This window comes from Apostichopus japonicus, chromosome 15, assembly GCF_037975245.1.
Source record: "Apostichopus japonicus isolate 1M-3 chromosome 15, ASM3797524v1, whole genome shotgun sequence".
Taxonomy (NCBI): Eukaryota; Metazoa; Echinodermata; class Holothuroidea; order Aspidochirotida; family Stichopodidae; genus Apostichopus; species Apostichopus japonicus.
In genome coordinates, this window is record NC_092575.1 from 31068 (window position 1) to 49172 (window position 18105).

The window sequence follows — 18105 nt, forward strand, 5'->3', positions numbered from 1 at the left end:
TAGTTAACTGTATGGTGTAGACTTACTGGCAAGGCATAACGTGGTAGCTGCTCGTTACAATCAGCGTAGTTTGTTGAAATAGTTGACTGTATGGTATATACTTACTGGCAAGGCATAACGTTGTATATGAGCGCCACAATTAGCGTAGTTTGTTGAAATAACCAACTGTAAGATGAATAGTCAGCCACCAGATTATTGTTTCAAATTTTGTAACCAAGCTAGACAGGTTTCTTCACTGACGCTTCATAAGTGCAACAACGTTAGTTTTAGTAGACCAGAGTTATTCACATTTGAAAACTTATTTATGAAACATTTTGGATTCCCAGGGCACAAGCTGGCGGAGTGAACAAGAAACTAAACTCTTTTATTTACGCAAATTGTTGCATTGGGAATAACTATTCCTTAGACATGTTAGAAAAGAGTAATGGCTCTCTTATAAGTAAGTTTTCCGCTTTTCACACAATAAAATTATCCCGTAGCCAGAGTTCTTGTTTCTATGAAGAAATTCTCAGCGTATCTATCGTCTTATTCACAGCGTATCTATCGTCTTATTCTCAGCGTATCTATCGTCTTATTCTCAGCGTATCTATCGACTTAGTCTCAGCGTATCTATCGTCTTATTCTCAGCGTATCTATCGTCTTATTCTCAGCGTATCTATCGTCTTATTCTCAGCGTATCTATCGTCTTATTCTCAGCGTATCTATCGTCTTATTCTCAGCGTATCTATCGTCTTATTCACAGCGTATCTATATTCTCAGCGTATCTATCGTCTTATTCTCAGCGTATCTATCGTCTTATTCTCAGCGTATCTATCGTCTTATTCTCAGCGTATCTATCGTCTTATTCTCAGCGTATCTATTGTCTTATTCTCAGCGTATCTATCGTCTTATTCTCTGAGGTAAAGGGAAACATCAATCGCTGGTAACGCTCCCGGCGTGATCAGATCTCTAGTAACACTCCGTTTTGTGTGAATCACCCGTGATTTCAGATCGCGAGGGAACATAGTGTGCTTTAACACTAGATGCGGATCAGATCTCGACGTCAGGATCTGATCCCGACGTCGACATCACGGCTGTAGTGTAATCGCAGTTCGCATCCGGATCTGATCCTACTATTTTGTTGCTGAGACCAGGATCTGATCAGGACGTCGAGATCAATTTTGCAATGTAAACTCTCCCGTATCAACAGTGACCCGAAATATCCGTTGACCGCATTACGTCACGTGCATGCTCGCGTGAAATTCCAGTCTTGTATCATGCATGTGCTAATTCTTACGTAGTGTGAGTGCGTGTGGGCCGTTCATAGCGTAGTATTGTCACCCTAGGCTATGCATCCATGACAACGAAAGTTTGGGAGTATACGTACTACGCGATCCGCGGCTGCGCATGACACATTTCCGATGCGATTTTTTAACAACATCCGGTGAAAAGCGGGGTAGGATCAGAGTACGACTCAAGCGTCCGGATCAATGCATAAGTTTACCCAATGGAGAGATGATCGTCTGATCCGGATCTAGTGTAAAGCACCCATAATAGATATTCCTTGCGTTCAGGTGTAAATTCGTCCGGATCAATGCATAAGTTTACCCCATGGAGAGATGATCGTCTGATCCGGATCTAGTGTAAAGCACCCATAATAGATATTCCTTGCGTTCAGGTGTAAATTCGTCCGGATCAATGCATAAGTTTACCCCATGGAGAGATGATCGTCTGATCCGGATCTAGTGTAAAGCACCCATAATAGATATTCCTTGCGTTCAGGTGTAAATTCGTCCGGATCAATGCATAAGTTTACCCCATGGAGAGATGATCGTCTGATAGCATCAGGGTATCTGATTCGGATCTAGTGTAAAGCACCCATAATAGATATTCCTTGCGTTCAGGTGTAAATTCGTCCGGATCAATGCATAAGTTTACCCCATGGAGAGATGATCGTATGATCCGGATCTAGTGTAAAGCACACATATATGATATTCCTTGCGTTTTTTATGACCAGCCCGTTATCCAATATGAACCTATCAGTGTGTGTCACAACGAGCAATTCCCTAAATAATCGCAGGTTAACTGTAAACTTACCACGCAAATGTTAGTTTGATGAAGGATTTACCATTGATAAAGTACTTAAATCATATAATCACAAAAATATATTTTACGTTTTAGATGTAAAGTGACAACCCTTTCTTTCTTGACAGGTGTTAGCTGTTCACTTTAAATAATGGACCATACTGTCGCTCCTACAGCTTCAACTCAACACTGTAAAGTGTACGGTTTCGACATGAGGCCTGCAGGGGGTAAGTCTCTCTACATTGCGATTAATTGGAAGTCAATTGTTAATTAAGACCGATATAAGTCAGCTAGTTTAGCTAACGAATGAATTATTCAAGAATAGCTATTTAACTTGACGTGCCTGGCTAATGTGCAACATTTTTAAGGGGTTAGTAGATTGTAGTATCACGTGACCAGTCTAGCTAATGTTATGTGGTGGTAGTGACCACTTCCCTAATTTGGGAAATGACCAATCAAGATCTTAATACATAAATGGAAGTCATTATCAAATAACATGTTATAGTACATTACAAATCGAGACATGGTGTTGGCGGTGGGGTGCCGTCTATGCATGGGTGATATATTGGTAATCATTATCAAATAACATTTTGATGCTGAGTTATTAGAAGTTCGTTATAATGGATTTGCATTAATTGGTCTGGATTGAGGATCCAACCTCCCTATAATCGCTTTGTACTTAAAGCTGCATTCCAGACATTTACCAAATTTAAAAAGTCAATCGTGAATCTTGATAAACAGATATCTATAGAGAAACATAAATATACCTTCAGATTTTTTATTGTACCAACATTGTCTGGGTGAGGAAGCGATGTGTTGGTTGGAATCATTCACCAGCAATTATTTGGGTTGATTGAACAGCAAGTTTTAATCTTATTTGCCATGCATCGAAAAATGAGTAAAAAGTTTACAGATCGAGTTAATGCACTACACTTTTGTGGATGTATGTACGGACCGTTTATGAGAGAGCGATAATTGTGAGCAAGAAACTTTGCCACATCTTGTAACAATGGTATCATTAAATGCGACAAACTTTTGAATTCCTTTATTGGCCCTGCTGATGTTCAACGGTGATAATATAATCACAGGATATTACACTCTTCATAAAACTAGCAGCATTATTAGAAGCGTGTCCATATTGACAATAGAGGGACATTGTTGCAATATAATCTTAATTAAGAGCTACGCACACAATATGCAAATAAGGCAGAGTCAACATCCGACTGATACCGCATGCTGTAATGAGGTTATGCTTTAATAAACTCGTCGTAGAGTCAGTTAATGTCTATCCTTTCATCTGTCAAGACTATTTTTGTAGCAAGCTGCGATGAGTCCTTTTAGAATATTTAGGACACAAGGTAAGATTATAAAACTCACAAAGGGTTTTATTTTGTATTTTTGTATTTTATCTTTTGCAAAAGGGGTTTAATCTCGTGGATGGGGAATCTCCCCCACCTTTAATAAACGTGTGGACTGTATATACGTCAGCTGGCGGCGGTATAGCACATCATGAAAGTGCTTGTTTGATTTTAGTGTTAATTGAAGGTCTGGTTGGTTCACGGTTACGAAATTAATAATTAGCGTCAACTAGAGTATAAGGTTAGAATTAGGGTTACGTATTAATATTCAGCATAAGAAGATAATGAATTGAGTGGAAGTCTATTAAATTTCAGTTTAAGTCACTTTACATTATGTTCCGCTTAACAGGCATCTTAGAGTACACCGAAAAAAAACTTTTGGTTTACATCGCCTATATCGAGATATCTTTAGTCATAGTGGGTAAGGGTTAGGGTTAGGGTTATGATTAGGAATGATAAAGATACCGTGTACAAGGAAATACAAGCAATACGTTACATTTGTGAAACACAAAATGCTCTATGAGGTAGGATTAAGCGATCAATTAATCGCTAATAAGGAGCAACCAATTTGACGTTATCTACATATCTCTTGTAGGCTATGCCATATGCCTATACTATTTATGACTATGACATGGGCTGTTCAGATTACCCCCAGATGATGTTAGCCACACATCTCTTGAGGGTTGAACAAAATATGTTTGACTATGACATGGGTTGATGTTATCCACATATCTCTTGAGGGTTAAACAAAATATGCGTGGCTATGACATTGGCTGATGTTAGCCACAGATTTATTGAGTGGTAAACAAAATATGTTTGACTATGACAAGGGTTGAAGTAAGCCACATATCTCTTGAGGCGTAAACAAAATATGTGTGACTATGACATGGGTTGATTTTAGCCACAGATTTCTTGAGGGTTAAACAAAATATGTTTGACTATGACAAGGGTTGAAGTAAGCCACATATCTCTTGAGGCGTAAACAAAATATGTGTGACTATGACATGGGTTGAAGTTATCCACGGATCTCTTGAGGGTTAAACAAAATATGCGTGGCTATGACATTGGCTGATGTTAGCCACAGATTTCTTGAGGGTTAAACAAAATATGTTTGACTATGACATGGATTGATGTTAGCCACATATCTATTGAGGCGTAAACAAAATATGTGTGACTATGACATGGGTTGAAGTTATCCACAGATCTCTTGAGGGTTAAACAAAATATGCGTGGCTATGACATTGGCTGATGTTAGCCACAGATTTCTTGAGGGTTAAACAAAATATGTTTGACTATGACATGGATTGATGTTAGCCACATATCTATTGAGGCGTAAACAAAATATGTTTGACTATGACATTGGCTGATGTTAGCCACAGATCTCTTGAGGCGTAAACAAAATATGTGTGACTATGACATGGGTTGATTTTAGCCACAGATTTCTTGAGGGTTAAACAAAATATGTTTCACTATGACATGGGTTGAAGTAAGCCACATATCGCTTGAGGGTTAAGCAAAATATGCGTGACTATGACATTGGCTGATGTTAGCCACAGATTTATTGAGGGTTAAACAAAATATGTTTGACTATGACATGGATTGATGTTAGCCACATATCTATTGAGGCGTAAACAAAATATGTGTGACTATGACATGGGTTAAAGTAAGCCACGTATCGCTTGAGGGTTAAACAAAATATGTTTGACTATGACATGGATTGAAGTTATCCACATATCTCTTGAGGGTTAAACAAAATATGCGTGACTATGAGTTGACTTTTTCATAGTGTCCAAAACATTAAGCAACCACAAAATTCTGCTTTAAATAACAGCCAAGCTTATGGAATATTATGAGGTCTGAAATCTAGCGTGGCGATGGCACCATACCCCGATATGCCAGGGGATATATATTGTTTATTATTAGCACAGTGGTTTTCTTTTCATTTTATGTAAATATAACTTGTCATGATTTAAACATGTATTGTCGATTAAAATACAATGTGGTATTTTAACTCAAGTTCTTCATCTTGGAATCTGTATTTTGAGTCCTTATAATGAAGACATGATCGTAAACATATATAACCCTACCTTTTATTCACTGAGGCACTATTTCTCGTATTTTCAGATTGTACGGTACTTATGCCATTAAGTGTTGAAAGCATTGCTTAAATGAGGCCACCTGACCTTGCAAATGACAATGACCTTGCGGGTCAAGCGAGGCCATCTGACACTGCGGGTCAAGCAAATAACATTAACCTTGCGGGTCAAGCAATGACATTGACTTTGTGGGTCAAGCAATGATATGGTTATTTGCATATTGTAGCTGTTTCGACATGTATGTTAAAAACAGAAACAATCTACGCATGCGGACAGGCAGTGTCGAGTTTTCGAAAACTCTTTATAGACAGCTTATTTTTTAACTTTCTTAGAGTCTTGTCTCTTATTTATTCTTCCAACGCCCAATCGCCCGAAATGCAACAGAACATGAACTGACAAGTTTGAGACCATTTGAAATAGGTTACCCGCAATCGATATACAATTGATATACTTCCGAAGGAACAAAGCATCGCAATAATGGACGGCGTAGAAAGTCTGAAAACTGATTACATCTGAAAAAGTGATAACATGCAAATTGGGTGCAGTATAGGCTAACATGGCAGCACCATGGATAGTTTGTTCATCACAAACATCACAGCCACACATGTTAATGATCATGGTTCTTGCTTTCCTACTAACGGTAGACATGTTCTCAGTGATACATGTTAATGATGATTGTTGTTGCTTTCCTACTAACGGTAGACATGTTCTCAGACACACATGTTTATGATCATGGTTGTTGCTTTTCTACTAACGGTAGACATGTTCTCAGTGATACATGTTAATGATCATGGTTGTTGCTTTTCTTCTAACGTTAGACATATTCTCAGTGATACATGTTAATGATGATTGTTGTTGCTTTTCTACTAACGGTAGACATGTTCTCAGCCACACATGTTTATGATCATGGTTGTTGCTTTTCTACTAACGGTAGACATGTTCTCAGTGATACATGTTAATGATCATGGTTGTTGCTTTCCTACTAACGGTAGACATGTTCTCAGTGATACATGTTAATGATGATTGTTGTTGCTTTCCTACTAACGGTAGACATGTTCTCAGTGATACATGTTAATGATGATTGTTGTTGCTTTTCTACTAACGGTAGACATGTTCTCAGCCACACATGTTTATGATCATGGTTGTTGCTTTTCTACTAACGGTAGACATGTTCTCAGTGATACATGTTAATGATCATGGTTGTTGCTTTTCTTCTAACGTTAGACATATTCTCAGTGATACATGTTAATGATGATTGTTGTTGCTTTCCTACTAACGGTAGACATGTTCTCAGCCACACATGTTTATGATCATGGTTGTTGCTTTTCTACTAACGGTAGACATGTTCTCAGTGATACATGTTAATGATCATGGTTGTTGCTTTTCTTCTAACGGTAGACATGTTCTCAGTGATACATGTTAATGATGATTGTTGTTGCTTTCCTACTAACGGTAGACATGTTCTCAGTGATACATGTTAATGATGATTGTTGTTGCTTTTCTACTAACGGTAGACATGTTCTCAGCCACACATGTTTATGATCATGGTTGTTGCTTTTCTACTAACGGTAGACATGTTCTCAGTGATACATGTTAATGATCATGGTTGTTGCTTTTCTTCTAACGTTAGACATATTCTCAGTGATACATGTTAATGATGATTGTTGTTGCTTTCCTACTAACGGTAGACATGTTCTCAGCCACACATGTTTATGATCATGGTTGTTGCTTTTCTACTAACGGTAGACATGTTCTCAGTGATATGTTAATGATGATTGTTGTTGCTTTCCTTCTAACGTTAGACATGTTCTCAGTGATATGTTAATGATGATTGTTTTTGCTTTTCTACTAACGGTAGACATGTTCTCAGCCACACATGTTTATGATCATGGTTGTTGCTTTTCTACTAACGGTAGACATGTTCTCAGTGATACATGTTAATGATCATGGTTGTTGCTTTTCTTCTAACGGTAGACATGTTCTCAGTGATATGTTAATGATGATTGTTGTTGCTTTCCTTCTAACGTTAGACATGTTCTCAGTGATATGTTAATGATGATTGTTTTTGCTTTTCTACTAACGGTAGACATGTTCTCAGCCACACATGTTTATGATCATGGTTGTTGCTTTTCTACTAACGGTAGACATGTTCTCAGTGATACATGTTAATGATCATAGTTGTTGCTTTTCTTCTAACGTTAGACATATTCTCAGTGATACATGTTAATGATGATTGTTGTTGCTTTCCTACTAACGGTAGACATGTTCTCAGCCACACATGTTTATGATCATGGTTGTTGCTTTTCTACTAACGGTAGACATGTTCTCAGTGATACATGTTAATGATCATGGTTGTTGCTTTTCTTCTAACGGTAGACATGTTCTCAGTGATACATGTTAATGATCATGGTTGTTGCTTTTCTTCTAACGGTAGACATGTTCTCAGTGATACATGTTAATGATGATTGTTGTTGCTTTCCTTCTAACGGTAGACATGTTCTCAGTGATATGTAAATGATGATTGTTGTTGCTTTTCTTCTAGCGGTAGACATGTTCTCAACCACACATGTTTATGATCATGGTTGTTGCTTTCCTACTAACGGTAGACATGTTTTCAGTGATACATGTTAATAATGATGGTGTTGCTCTCCTACTAACGGTTGACATGTTATCAGTGATACATGTTAATGATGATGGTGTTGCTCTCCTACTTACGGTTGACATGTTATCAGTGATACATGTTAATGATGATGGTGTTGCTCTCCTACTAACGGTTGACATGTTATCAGTGATATGGAACATGTAATACAGATGCCTATACGTTTATCTGAAACAGAGTGGTTTAAGAATTCCCGCACTCACTTCCTTTGTCGGATTGTCCCGAAAATTTGGAAAGTTCATTTCGAAGAGCCATGCTGACATTTGAAGGACGTACTGTGGTTTTGTCATCACCATTACATTTTATGCGCTACTTCATGTGTAAGCTGTTGAATTTGTGTAATTATCCTTAAAGTATGACATAGACTGCGTAGAAATCCGAAGTGTTGTTTCATCGTCATGCAATTATGTGTCTACGACTTTATCTTTAATTGTGAATACGGGCTACTGATAAATGTTGCGGTACAATTAACTGACTTTGTTGGCTAGGTAGCCTGCTACAATCACAGTATCACAAGACTAGTAAGCTATGCTATTGCCTTAATTAAATTGTCTCACAACTAAAGAAACAAATAGTATTTATTCTATTGAATTTGTAATGTTTACACGGTACAGCTGACTATATAGGCTAGGTAGCCTGCTACAGTCACAGTATCACAAGACTAGTAAGCTATGCTATTGCCTTAATTAAATTGTCTCACAACTAAAGAAACAAATAGTATTTATTCTATTGAATTTGTAATGTTTACACGGTACAGCTGACTATATGGGCTAGGTAGCCTGCTACGTCACAGTATCACAAGACTAGTAAGCTATGCTATTGCCTTAATTACATTGTCTCACAACTAAAGAAACAAATAGTATTTATTCTATTGAATTTGTAATGTTTACACGGTACAGCTGACTATATAGGCTAGGTAGCCTGCTACAGTCACAGTATCACAAGACTAGTAAGCTATGCTATTGCCTTAATTAAATTGTCTCACAACTAAAGAAACAAATAGTATTTATTCTATTGAATTTGTAATGTTTACACGGTACAGCTGACTATATGGGCTAGGTAGCCTGCTACAGTCACAGTATCACAAGACTAGTAAGCTATGCTATTGCCTTAATTACATTGTCTCACAACTAAAGAAACAAATAGTATTTATTCTATTGAATTTGTAATGTTTACACGGTACAGCTGACTATATAGGCTAGGTAGCCTGCTACAGTCACAGTATCAAAAGACTAGTAAGCTATGCTATTGCCTTAATTAAATTGTCTCACAACTAAAGAAACAAATAGTATTTATTCTATTGAATTTGTAATGTTTACACGGTACAGCTGACTATATGGGCTAGGTAGCCTGCTACAGTCACAGTATCACAAGACTAGTAAGCTATGCTATTGCCTTAATTACATTGTCTCACAACTAAAGAAATAAATAGTTATTATTCTATTTGAATTTGTAATGTTTACACAGTACAGCTGACTATATAGGCTAGGTAGCCTGCTACAGTCACAGTATCACAAGACTAGTAAGCTATGCTATTGCCTTAATTACATTGTCTCACAACTAAAGAAATAAATAGTTATTATTCTATTTGAATTTGTAATGTTTACACGGTACAGCTGACTATATAGGCTAGGTAGCCTGCTACAGTCACAGTATCACAAGACTAGTAAGCTATGCTATTGCCTTAATTACATTGTCTCACAACTAAAGAAATAAATAGTTATTATTCTATTTGAATTTGTAATGTTTACACAGTACAGCTGACTATATAGGCTAGGTAGCCTGCTACAGTCACAGTATCACAAGACTAGTAAGCTATGCTATTGCCTTAATTACATTGTCTCACAACTAAAGAAATAAATAGTTATTATTCTATTTGAATTTGTAATGTTTACACAGTACAGCTGACTATATAGGCTAGGTAGCCTGCTACAGTCACAGTATCACAAGACTAGTAAGCTATGCTATTGCCTTAATTACATTGTCTCACAACTAAAGAAATAAATAGTTATTATTCTATTTGAATTTGTAATGTTTACACAGTACAGCTGACTATATAGGCAAGGTAGCCTGCTACAGTCACAGTATCACAAGACTAGTAAGCTATGCTATTGCCTTAATTAAATTGTCTCACAACTAAAGAAACAAATAGTTATTATTCTATTTGAATTTGTAATGATTACACAGTACAGCTGACTATATAGGCTAGGTAGCCTGCTACAGTCACAGTATCACAAGACTAGTAAGCTATGCTATTGCCTTAATTACATTGTCTCACAACTAAAGAAATAAATAGTTATTATTCTATTTGAATTTGTAATGATTACACAGTAAGTGTCGGCCGTGGTTGAGTTGACTCCATATGGCGCAATCGCAAATATCGCTCTGGCAAACAAAAAAGAAACAAAGAACACCAACGACAAACATACTACAACATACCGACCAGATACAATAAGCTACCGTACTTTAACAACTCATTGTCATATAGGACACACTTAATACGGATGGAGTTGACGTAAGAATATTAGCCCCATCGTCACTTGACTCAGCTCGGTTCTTTAAAAGAATGATTTCTTGCAATGGGATCAAAGATAAAATATCCGCGAATGCCACTTAAATGAACGAACTTCTGCATTCTAAATGTCAACTTTTGAACGATTTTATTGTATATAATATAAAGATTGCATTGCTATTAGGTATGAATTATTGCCGCGGATTGCTTCCTTGGCGGTGATTTAGCCTCTTAAGGTCATAACCTGAACCGATGGGTGATTGGTAAATATTTTTGGTAGTTTGGCAAGCCGTATACCAAGCTGCATCGTTTACAGATCGAGTAAGTGTATTCCATGGTGGTGTTGGAATGAATTCTGGTTGTAGCCTACCAGCTAAAAGTAAGTTGATCGTACCTAATAAACATACTACTGTTAATTCAGTGTAGGACTACTATTCACAGTCTCTCTGTAGTTTTATTATAACTAAGAAGGAGGGATATCTGTAACTATATCGTATGTGATCCCGTTAAGGGTACACGTTATTTTACCATTCCGACGAAGGTATTGGTGCTTTTTTGTTATATAGGCCTATTTGTAGTTCAGGACCTATGCGCTGGTCGCTTTCAACATTACAAACTGAAAACTTTTATGTCCATGAACCGGTTCGGTTGATATGGTTACCTTCTTGCGAAAATAAATACCAGCTTGCAGTTTCTTGTGTGTGTTGTTACTCTGCAAACATGGTAATTAAGGTCAACACTATCACCACACCTGTTCATTATGTTCTCATTGACTTTACGACCAGTGAGTACAACAGCAGCTGGTGACGCAAGGCGGTTACAGTTATAGTTTATGTACTCTGCACTTTTCTGCAGATGTTCTGTAAGTTGACTTTGACAAAGAAAAGAACTTGTTGTTGGAGAGTTTAGTGAGACTTTCTAGTCTTAGACTAGGACTTTCACTTAAGAGATCTGTAGAATTGAAGATCCCCACCTGTACCCCGAGGCCCCAGTTTGCTTGGAGCTAGCCGTGGTGTTATAGTGATAGGCCTATATACGATTGATCCTTTGAAGGAAATCGAGGATTGATGCCGCTAGCAGAAGTATATATGTAATTTATACAGTACAGAGTAATTAAAGAAAGCCGGTAAGCTTGCTACAATTGATTGGCGGGAAGGCGTGCAAAAGAACCTCTGGCTGACCAGAAAGTTTCTCGGCGTGTGGAAAAATGATTTACCTACATGGTTGTGAAGAAGCGAATCAGCAGTCTTAAATGATGATGTACGCATTGCACGTGACTGTCAATTTATTTTTATTTAACTTAGGAGCCCTGTCGGGACAACCTGACGCATGTATGAATAACTGAAAGCTTACGCTTCTATGAATAACTAAAACATATAACACGTAAACATGTATAGTAATAAGGAGGAATCGGTTATGAAACACGAAATATATAACATGTTGTATACCTTTATGTACAGTAATACGAAGGAATTGTTAGGAATAACTAATCATATAACACGTATAAACATATAGTAATAAGGAGGAATCGGTTATGAAACACGAAAATATATAACATGTTGTATACCTAAATGTACAGTAATACGAAGGAATTGTTATGAATAACTAATCATATAACACGTAAACATATAGTAATAAGGAGGAATCGGTTATGAAACACGAAAATATATAACATGTTGTATACCTATATGTACAGTAATACGAAGGAATTGTTATGAATAACTAATCATATAATACGGAGTATGGCTATGTATAAAATAATATGGTGGAATCGGTTTTGAATAACTTAACATTTAACACGGAGTATGGATATATTTATAAAGTAATACGGATTACTTGGTTATGAATAACTAAATATATAACACATAGAGTGGCTATACATACAGTGATATGAAGGAATCGACATCTTACATAGTTGACATCATCATCATCATCATCATCAGCTACAGATTGCGTAAATAATGACACGGTTACTCTTTAGAAGAATGACTGCAATTAGTTCTATGTCAGGTCAGTAGCGTGACTCCTATGGGCTCGGACCATGCTGAGCCGGGCCCCGACCAAAAGGGGGCCCCCGCTATACTGATGCACAGAAAAAGGGTACCTCTTTGGATAGAGAGGGCCCGTTTTTACTGGGAAAGAAAAACTCATGCAAGACTGAATTTTCTTTCTCACTCATTCAACTTGTAAGATGCATCCAGAAGCCGAATTCCTCTATCCTAATTCCTTGGTATAAAGTTTCAAAGAATTTTTATAGCCATGTTGATAGCATTATTCTGTAATTTCTCTTAATGTATTTTAGCATAAAAACATATTTATCAGCGGGGAGCAATGTGTAAATGCTAAATGGTCATTCAAATGTTCTAAACCAAGACCCCTGCATTGATCCCTGGAAAATCAAAAAATGAAAAAAAGTTTAAAATTGGACATTTCTATGATTTCACCCAACCAACAGTTCTTTAGTTATGTTCATTGCATACGGACCCATAATGCATTACCAAAATCATTGAGACTCAAAATTCTAAGACATGAGTTCTCAAAGTAACCGATATGTAAATGCAACTTGAAACGCCCGGTAGCGATTTTTTTTTTCCCAAACAGGTTTGCAATTACGGAGTTTTCAGCCAATCAGATTGCTCGTGACGTCAGCATAAATAATAACCATCGCTTGGAAGTTCGAAGACATATACTGAGTTGCACACTGACACTTGATTGAGTCTAGTTAAGGGTTTTCCCTTCAAACGCCCTAACTTTACTTTTAATGCTTGGATTACATGTTGACCTCACTTATGATACATACGCTACATTCTATTTGGTTCGTGTTTACGTTATCCACGATTCGTGAGCCGTTCTATTGAAATCAGCAACTTCACGACGCGAGTTCACGGCGAGTCTTGAGTGATTATACGCAAAACAGTATAGTGTATAGTGTGAAAGCGTAAAACGGGTAATTTTGAACGGGTATATCTTCGTTGCAACAAATGGATGCAGAACCTCGAAGTGAAGGTTTCTATGGTGATAACGTAACTTTTCCGACCAATCATGAACGACTATTTACGCACAATTGCAAACCTGTTTGGGAAAAAAAATATCGCCGCCCGGTAAGTGTCTTTTCCGACGATCTAGGAGTATATTTTGGCCAAAAAATCGTGGTACGATCCGCGCCAACCGATGGTGTCGCTCAGCTTAGATAGTATCAAGGGTGTTACGTCTACATGACCTACTGATGCCCCCCCCCCCCCTTGTGACCATTCTGCGGATGCCCTTGCTTGGAACACCTGATAGGGGGCCGTTTGGTCCAGGAGCCCGGGGGCCCAGGCTCATCGTTACGCCACTGTGTCAGGTTAAAGATTACAAGTGTGATATTTTTAGTGACCAGTAGGATAATATCGATCAGAGCTATATACGTAGCCTAATTCATTTACACAATATTGCAATGTTTGTCGCAAAGGCATGTACGATTTCATACTGTACAGACATAGATGAAACAAGTTTATCGAACAGTAGAGTTCACATAACGCCCAATGGGTCTATCCGTGTACCAGCCTGACAGGTTATCAATGTTAAGCCGTATCCAGAGAAGTGTAAATAACTTTGCTTTCGTTGGATTGAACACATGTTGAACTTATTATTGAGTGTCCCGTTTTATTCTTATTATCTATTGGTTAAAGAGAGTCAAGGTACCTTAATAATGGATGTAAATATGGACAGAGGACCTACAAGTGGTCACAACAGCAGATCAACAGAAGGACGTGAGACATGGGGAAAGAAGATAGATTTCCTACTATCCGTTATAGGCTTTTGCGTTGATCTTGGTAATGTGTGGCGGTTTCCCTACATGTGCTACAAAAATGGTGGTGGTGAGTATTACAAGAGAACTTAATGGTCCGGTTTAGATCAAATATTTGGACGCTATTGTATTGGTATTGTTAGCGCCTCCTGGACAATAATGCTGAATGTTATAGCGCCTCCTTACTATGTGTGCCTGGGCAGTAGTGCTGAATGTTATAGCGCCTCCTTTATATGTGTTCCACTGGGCAATAGTGCTGAATGTTATAGCGCCCCTTACTATATGTGCCACTGGGCAGAAGTGCTGAATGTTATAGCGCCTCCTTACTATGTGTGCCACTGGGCAGTAGTGCTGAATGTTATAGCGCCTCCTTACTATGTGTGCCACTGGGCAATAGTGCTGAATGTTATAGCGCCCCTTACTATGTGTGCCACTGGGCAGAAGTGCTGAATGTTATAGCGCCTCCTTACTATGTGTGCCACTGGGCAGTAGTGCTGAATGTTATAGCGCCTCCTTACTATGTGTGCCACTGGGCAGTAGTGCTGAATGTTATAACACCTCCTTACTATGTGTGCCACTGGGCAATAGTGCTGAATGTTATAGGGCCGCCTTACTATGTGTGCCACTGGACAAGAGTGCTGAATGTTATAGCGCCCCTTACTATATGTGCCACTGGGCAGAAGTGCTGAATGTTATAGCGCCTCCTTACTATGTGTGCCACTGGGCAATAGTGCTGAATGTTATAACACCTCCTTACTATGTGTGCCACTGGGCAATAGTGCTGAATGTTATAGCGCCTCCTTACTATGTGTGCCACTGGGCAATAGTGCTGAATGTGATAGCACCTCCTTACTATGTGTGCCACTGGGCAATAGTGCTGAATGTTATAGCGCCTCCTTACTATGTGTGCCACTGGGCAATAGTGCTGAATGTGATAGCACCTCCTTACTATGTGTGCCACTGGGAATTAGCGCTGAAAGTTAAAGTGCCTCATTACGGCGCCTCCTAACTATATGCGTCACTGGGCAATAGTGCTGAATGTTATAGCGCCTCCTTACTATGTGTGACACTGGGCAATAGTGCTGAATGTTGTAGCGCCTCCTTACTATGTGTGCCACTGGGCAGTACTGCTGAATGTTATAGCACCTCCTTACTATGTGTGCCACTGGGCAGAAGTGCCGAATGTTAAAGCGCCTCCTTACTATGTGTGCCACTGGGCAATAGTGCCGAATGTTATAACACCTCCTTACTATGTGTGCCACTGGGCAATAGTGCCGAATGTTATAACACCTCCTTACTATGTGTGCCACTGGGCAATAGTGCCGAATGTTATAACACCTCCTTACTATGTGTGCCACTGGGCAATAGTGCTGACTGTTATAGCGCCTCCTTACTATGTGTGCCACTGGGCAGAAGTGCTGAATGTTATAGCGCCTCCTTACTATGTGTGCCACTGGGCAATAGTGCCGAATGTTATAACACCTCCTTACTATGTGTGCCACTGGGCAATAGTGCTGAATGTGATAGCACCTCCTTACTATGTGTGCCACTGGGCAATAGTGCTGACTGTTATAGCGCCTCCTTACTATGTGTGCCACTGGGCAGAAGTGCTGAATGTTATAGCGCCTCCTTACTATGTGTGCCACTGGGCAATAGTGCCGAATGTTATAACACCTCCTTACTATGTGTGCCACTGGGCAATAGTGCTGAATGTTATAGCACCTCCTTACTATGTGTGCCACTGTGCAATAGTGCTGACTGTTATAGCGCCCCTTACTATATGTGCCACTGGGCAGTAGTGCTGAATGTTGTAGCGCCTCCTTACTATATGTGCCACTGTGCAATAGTGCTGACTGTTATAGCGCCCCTTACTATATGTGCCACTGGGCAGTAGTGCTGAATGTTGTAGCGCCTCCTTACTATATGTGCCACTGGGCAATAGTGCTGAATGTTATAGCGCCTCCTTACTATATGTGCCACTGGGCAATAGTGCTAAATGTTATAGCGCCTCCAAACTATGTTTGCCACTGGGCAATAGTGCTGAATGTTATAGCGCCCCTTACTCTATGTGCCACTGGGCAGTAGTGCTGAATGTTATAGTGCCTCCTTACTATGTGTGCCACTGGGCAGAAGTGCTAAATGTTATAGCGCCCCTTACTATATGTGCCACTGGGCAGAAGTGCTGAATGTTATAGCGCCTCCTTTATATGTGTGCCACTGGGCAATAGTGCTGAATGTTGTAGCGCTCCCTTTATATGTGTCACTGAGCAATAGTGCTGAAATCTATACTGCCTCCTTATGATGCAATAGTGCTGAATGTTATAGCGCCTCCTTTATATGTGTGCCACTGGGCAATAGTGTTGAATGTTGTAGCGCCCCTTTTTTTGTGTCACTGAGCAATAGTGCTGAAATCTATACTGCCTCCTTATGATGCAATAGTGCTGAATGTTATAGCGCCTCCTTACTATGTGTGCCACTGGGCAATAGTGCTGAATGTTATAGCGCCTCCTTACTATATGTGCCACTGGGCAATAGTGCTGAATGTTATAGCGCCTCCAAACTATGTGTGCCACGGGGCAATAGTGCTGAATGTTATAGCGCCCCTTACTATATGTGCCACTGGGCAGTATTGCTGAATGTTATAGTGCCTCCTTACTATGTGTGCCACTGGGCAGAAGTGCTGAATGTTATAGCGCCCCTTACTATATGTGCCACTGGGCAGAAGTGCTGAATGTTATAGCGCCTCCTTTATATGTGTGCCACTGGGCAATAGTGCTGAATGTTGTAGCGCTCCCTTTATATGTGTCACTGAGCAATAGTGCTGAAATCTATACTGCCTCCTTATGATGCAATAGTGCTGAATGTTATAGCGCCTCCTTACTATGTGTGCCTGGGCAGTAGTGCTGAATGTTATAGCGCCTCCTTACTATGTGTGCCACTGGGCAATAGTGCTGAATGTTATAGCGCCCCTTACTATATGTGCCACTGGGCAGAAGTGCTGAATGTTATAGCGCCTCCTTTATATGTGTGCCACTGGGCAATAGTGCTGAATGTTGTAGCGCTCCCTTTATGTGTCACTGAGCAATAGTGCTGAAATCTATACTGCCTCCTTATGATGCAATAGTGCTGAATGTTATAGCGCCTCCTTACTATGTGTGCCTGGGCAGTAGTGCTGAATGTTATAGCGCCTCCTTACTATGTGTGCCACTGGGCAATAGTGCTGAATGTTGTAGCGCCTCCTTTATATGTGTGCCACTGGGCAATAGTGCTGAATGTTGTAGCGCTCCCTTTATGTGTCACTGAGCAATAGTGCTGAAATCTATACTGCCTCCTTATGATGCAATAGTGCTGAATGTTATAGCGCCTCCTTACTATGTGTGCCTGGGCAGTAGTGCTGAATGTTATAGCGCCTCCTTACTATGTGTGCCACTGGGCAATAGTGCTGAATGTTGTAGCGCCCCTTTATATGTGTCACTGAGCAATAGTGCTGAAATCTATAGTGCCTCCTTACGATGCAATAGTGCTGAATTTTATAGCGCCTTCTTACTATGTGTGCCACTGGGCAATAGTGCTGAATGTTATAGCGCCTCCTTACTATGTGTGCCACTGGGCAATAGTGCTGAATG

At 39.3% G+C, this 18105-nt stretch overlaps 1 protein-coding gene across 8 annotated transcripts in view; it reads left to right on the top strand.

Annotated features, from left to right (window-relative positions):
- The window catches only part of LOC139980838 (sodium-dependent dopamine transporter-like), a 50382-nt gene that overhangs the window by 11016 nt on the left and 21261 nt on the right, over positions 1-18105 (top strand). For 5 of the 8 annotated variants that reach the window (XM_071992797.1, XM_071992796.1, XM_071992799.1 and 2 more), the window contains exons 2-3: positions 2193-2291; positions 14361-14549. In XM_071992797.1, the coding sequence (XP_071848898.1) occupies positions 2216-2291; positions 14361-14549 (265 nt within the window). In that variant the 5' untranslated portion in view covers positions 2193-2215. Of the gene's footprint in view, positions 1-2189; positions 2292-3275; positions 3423-10924; positions 11069-14360; positions 14550-18105 lie in introns of those variants that run through there. The other 3 variants (XM_071992801.1, XM_071992804.1, XM_071992803.1) reach the window with 3 other exon arrangements.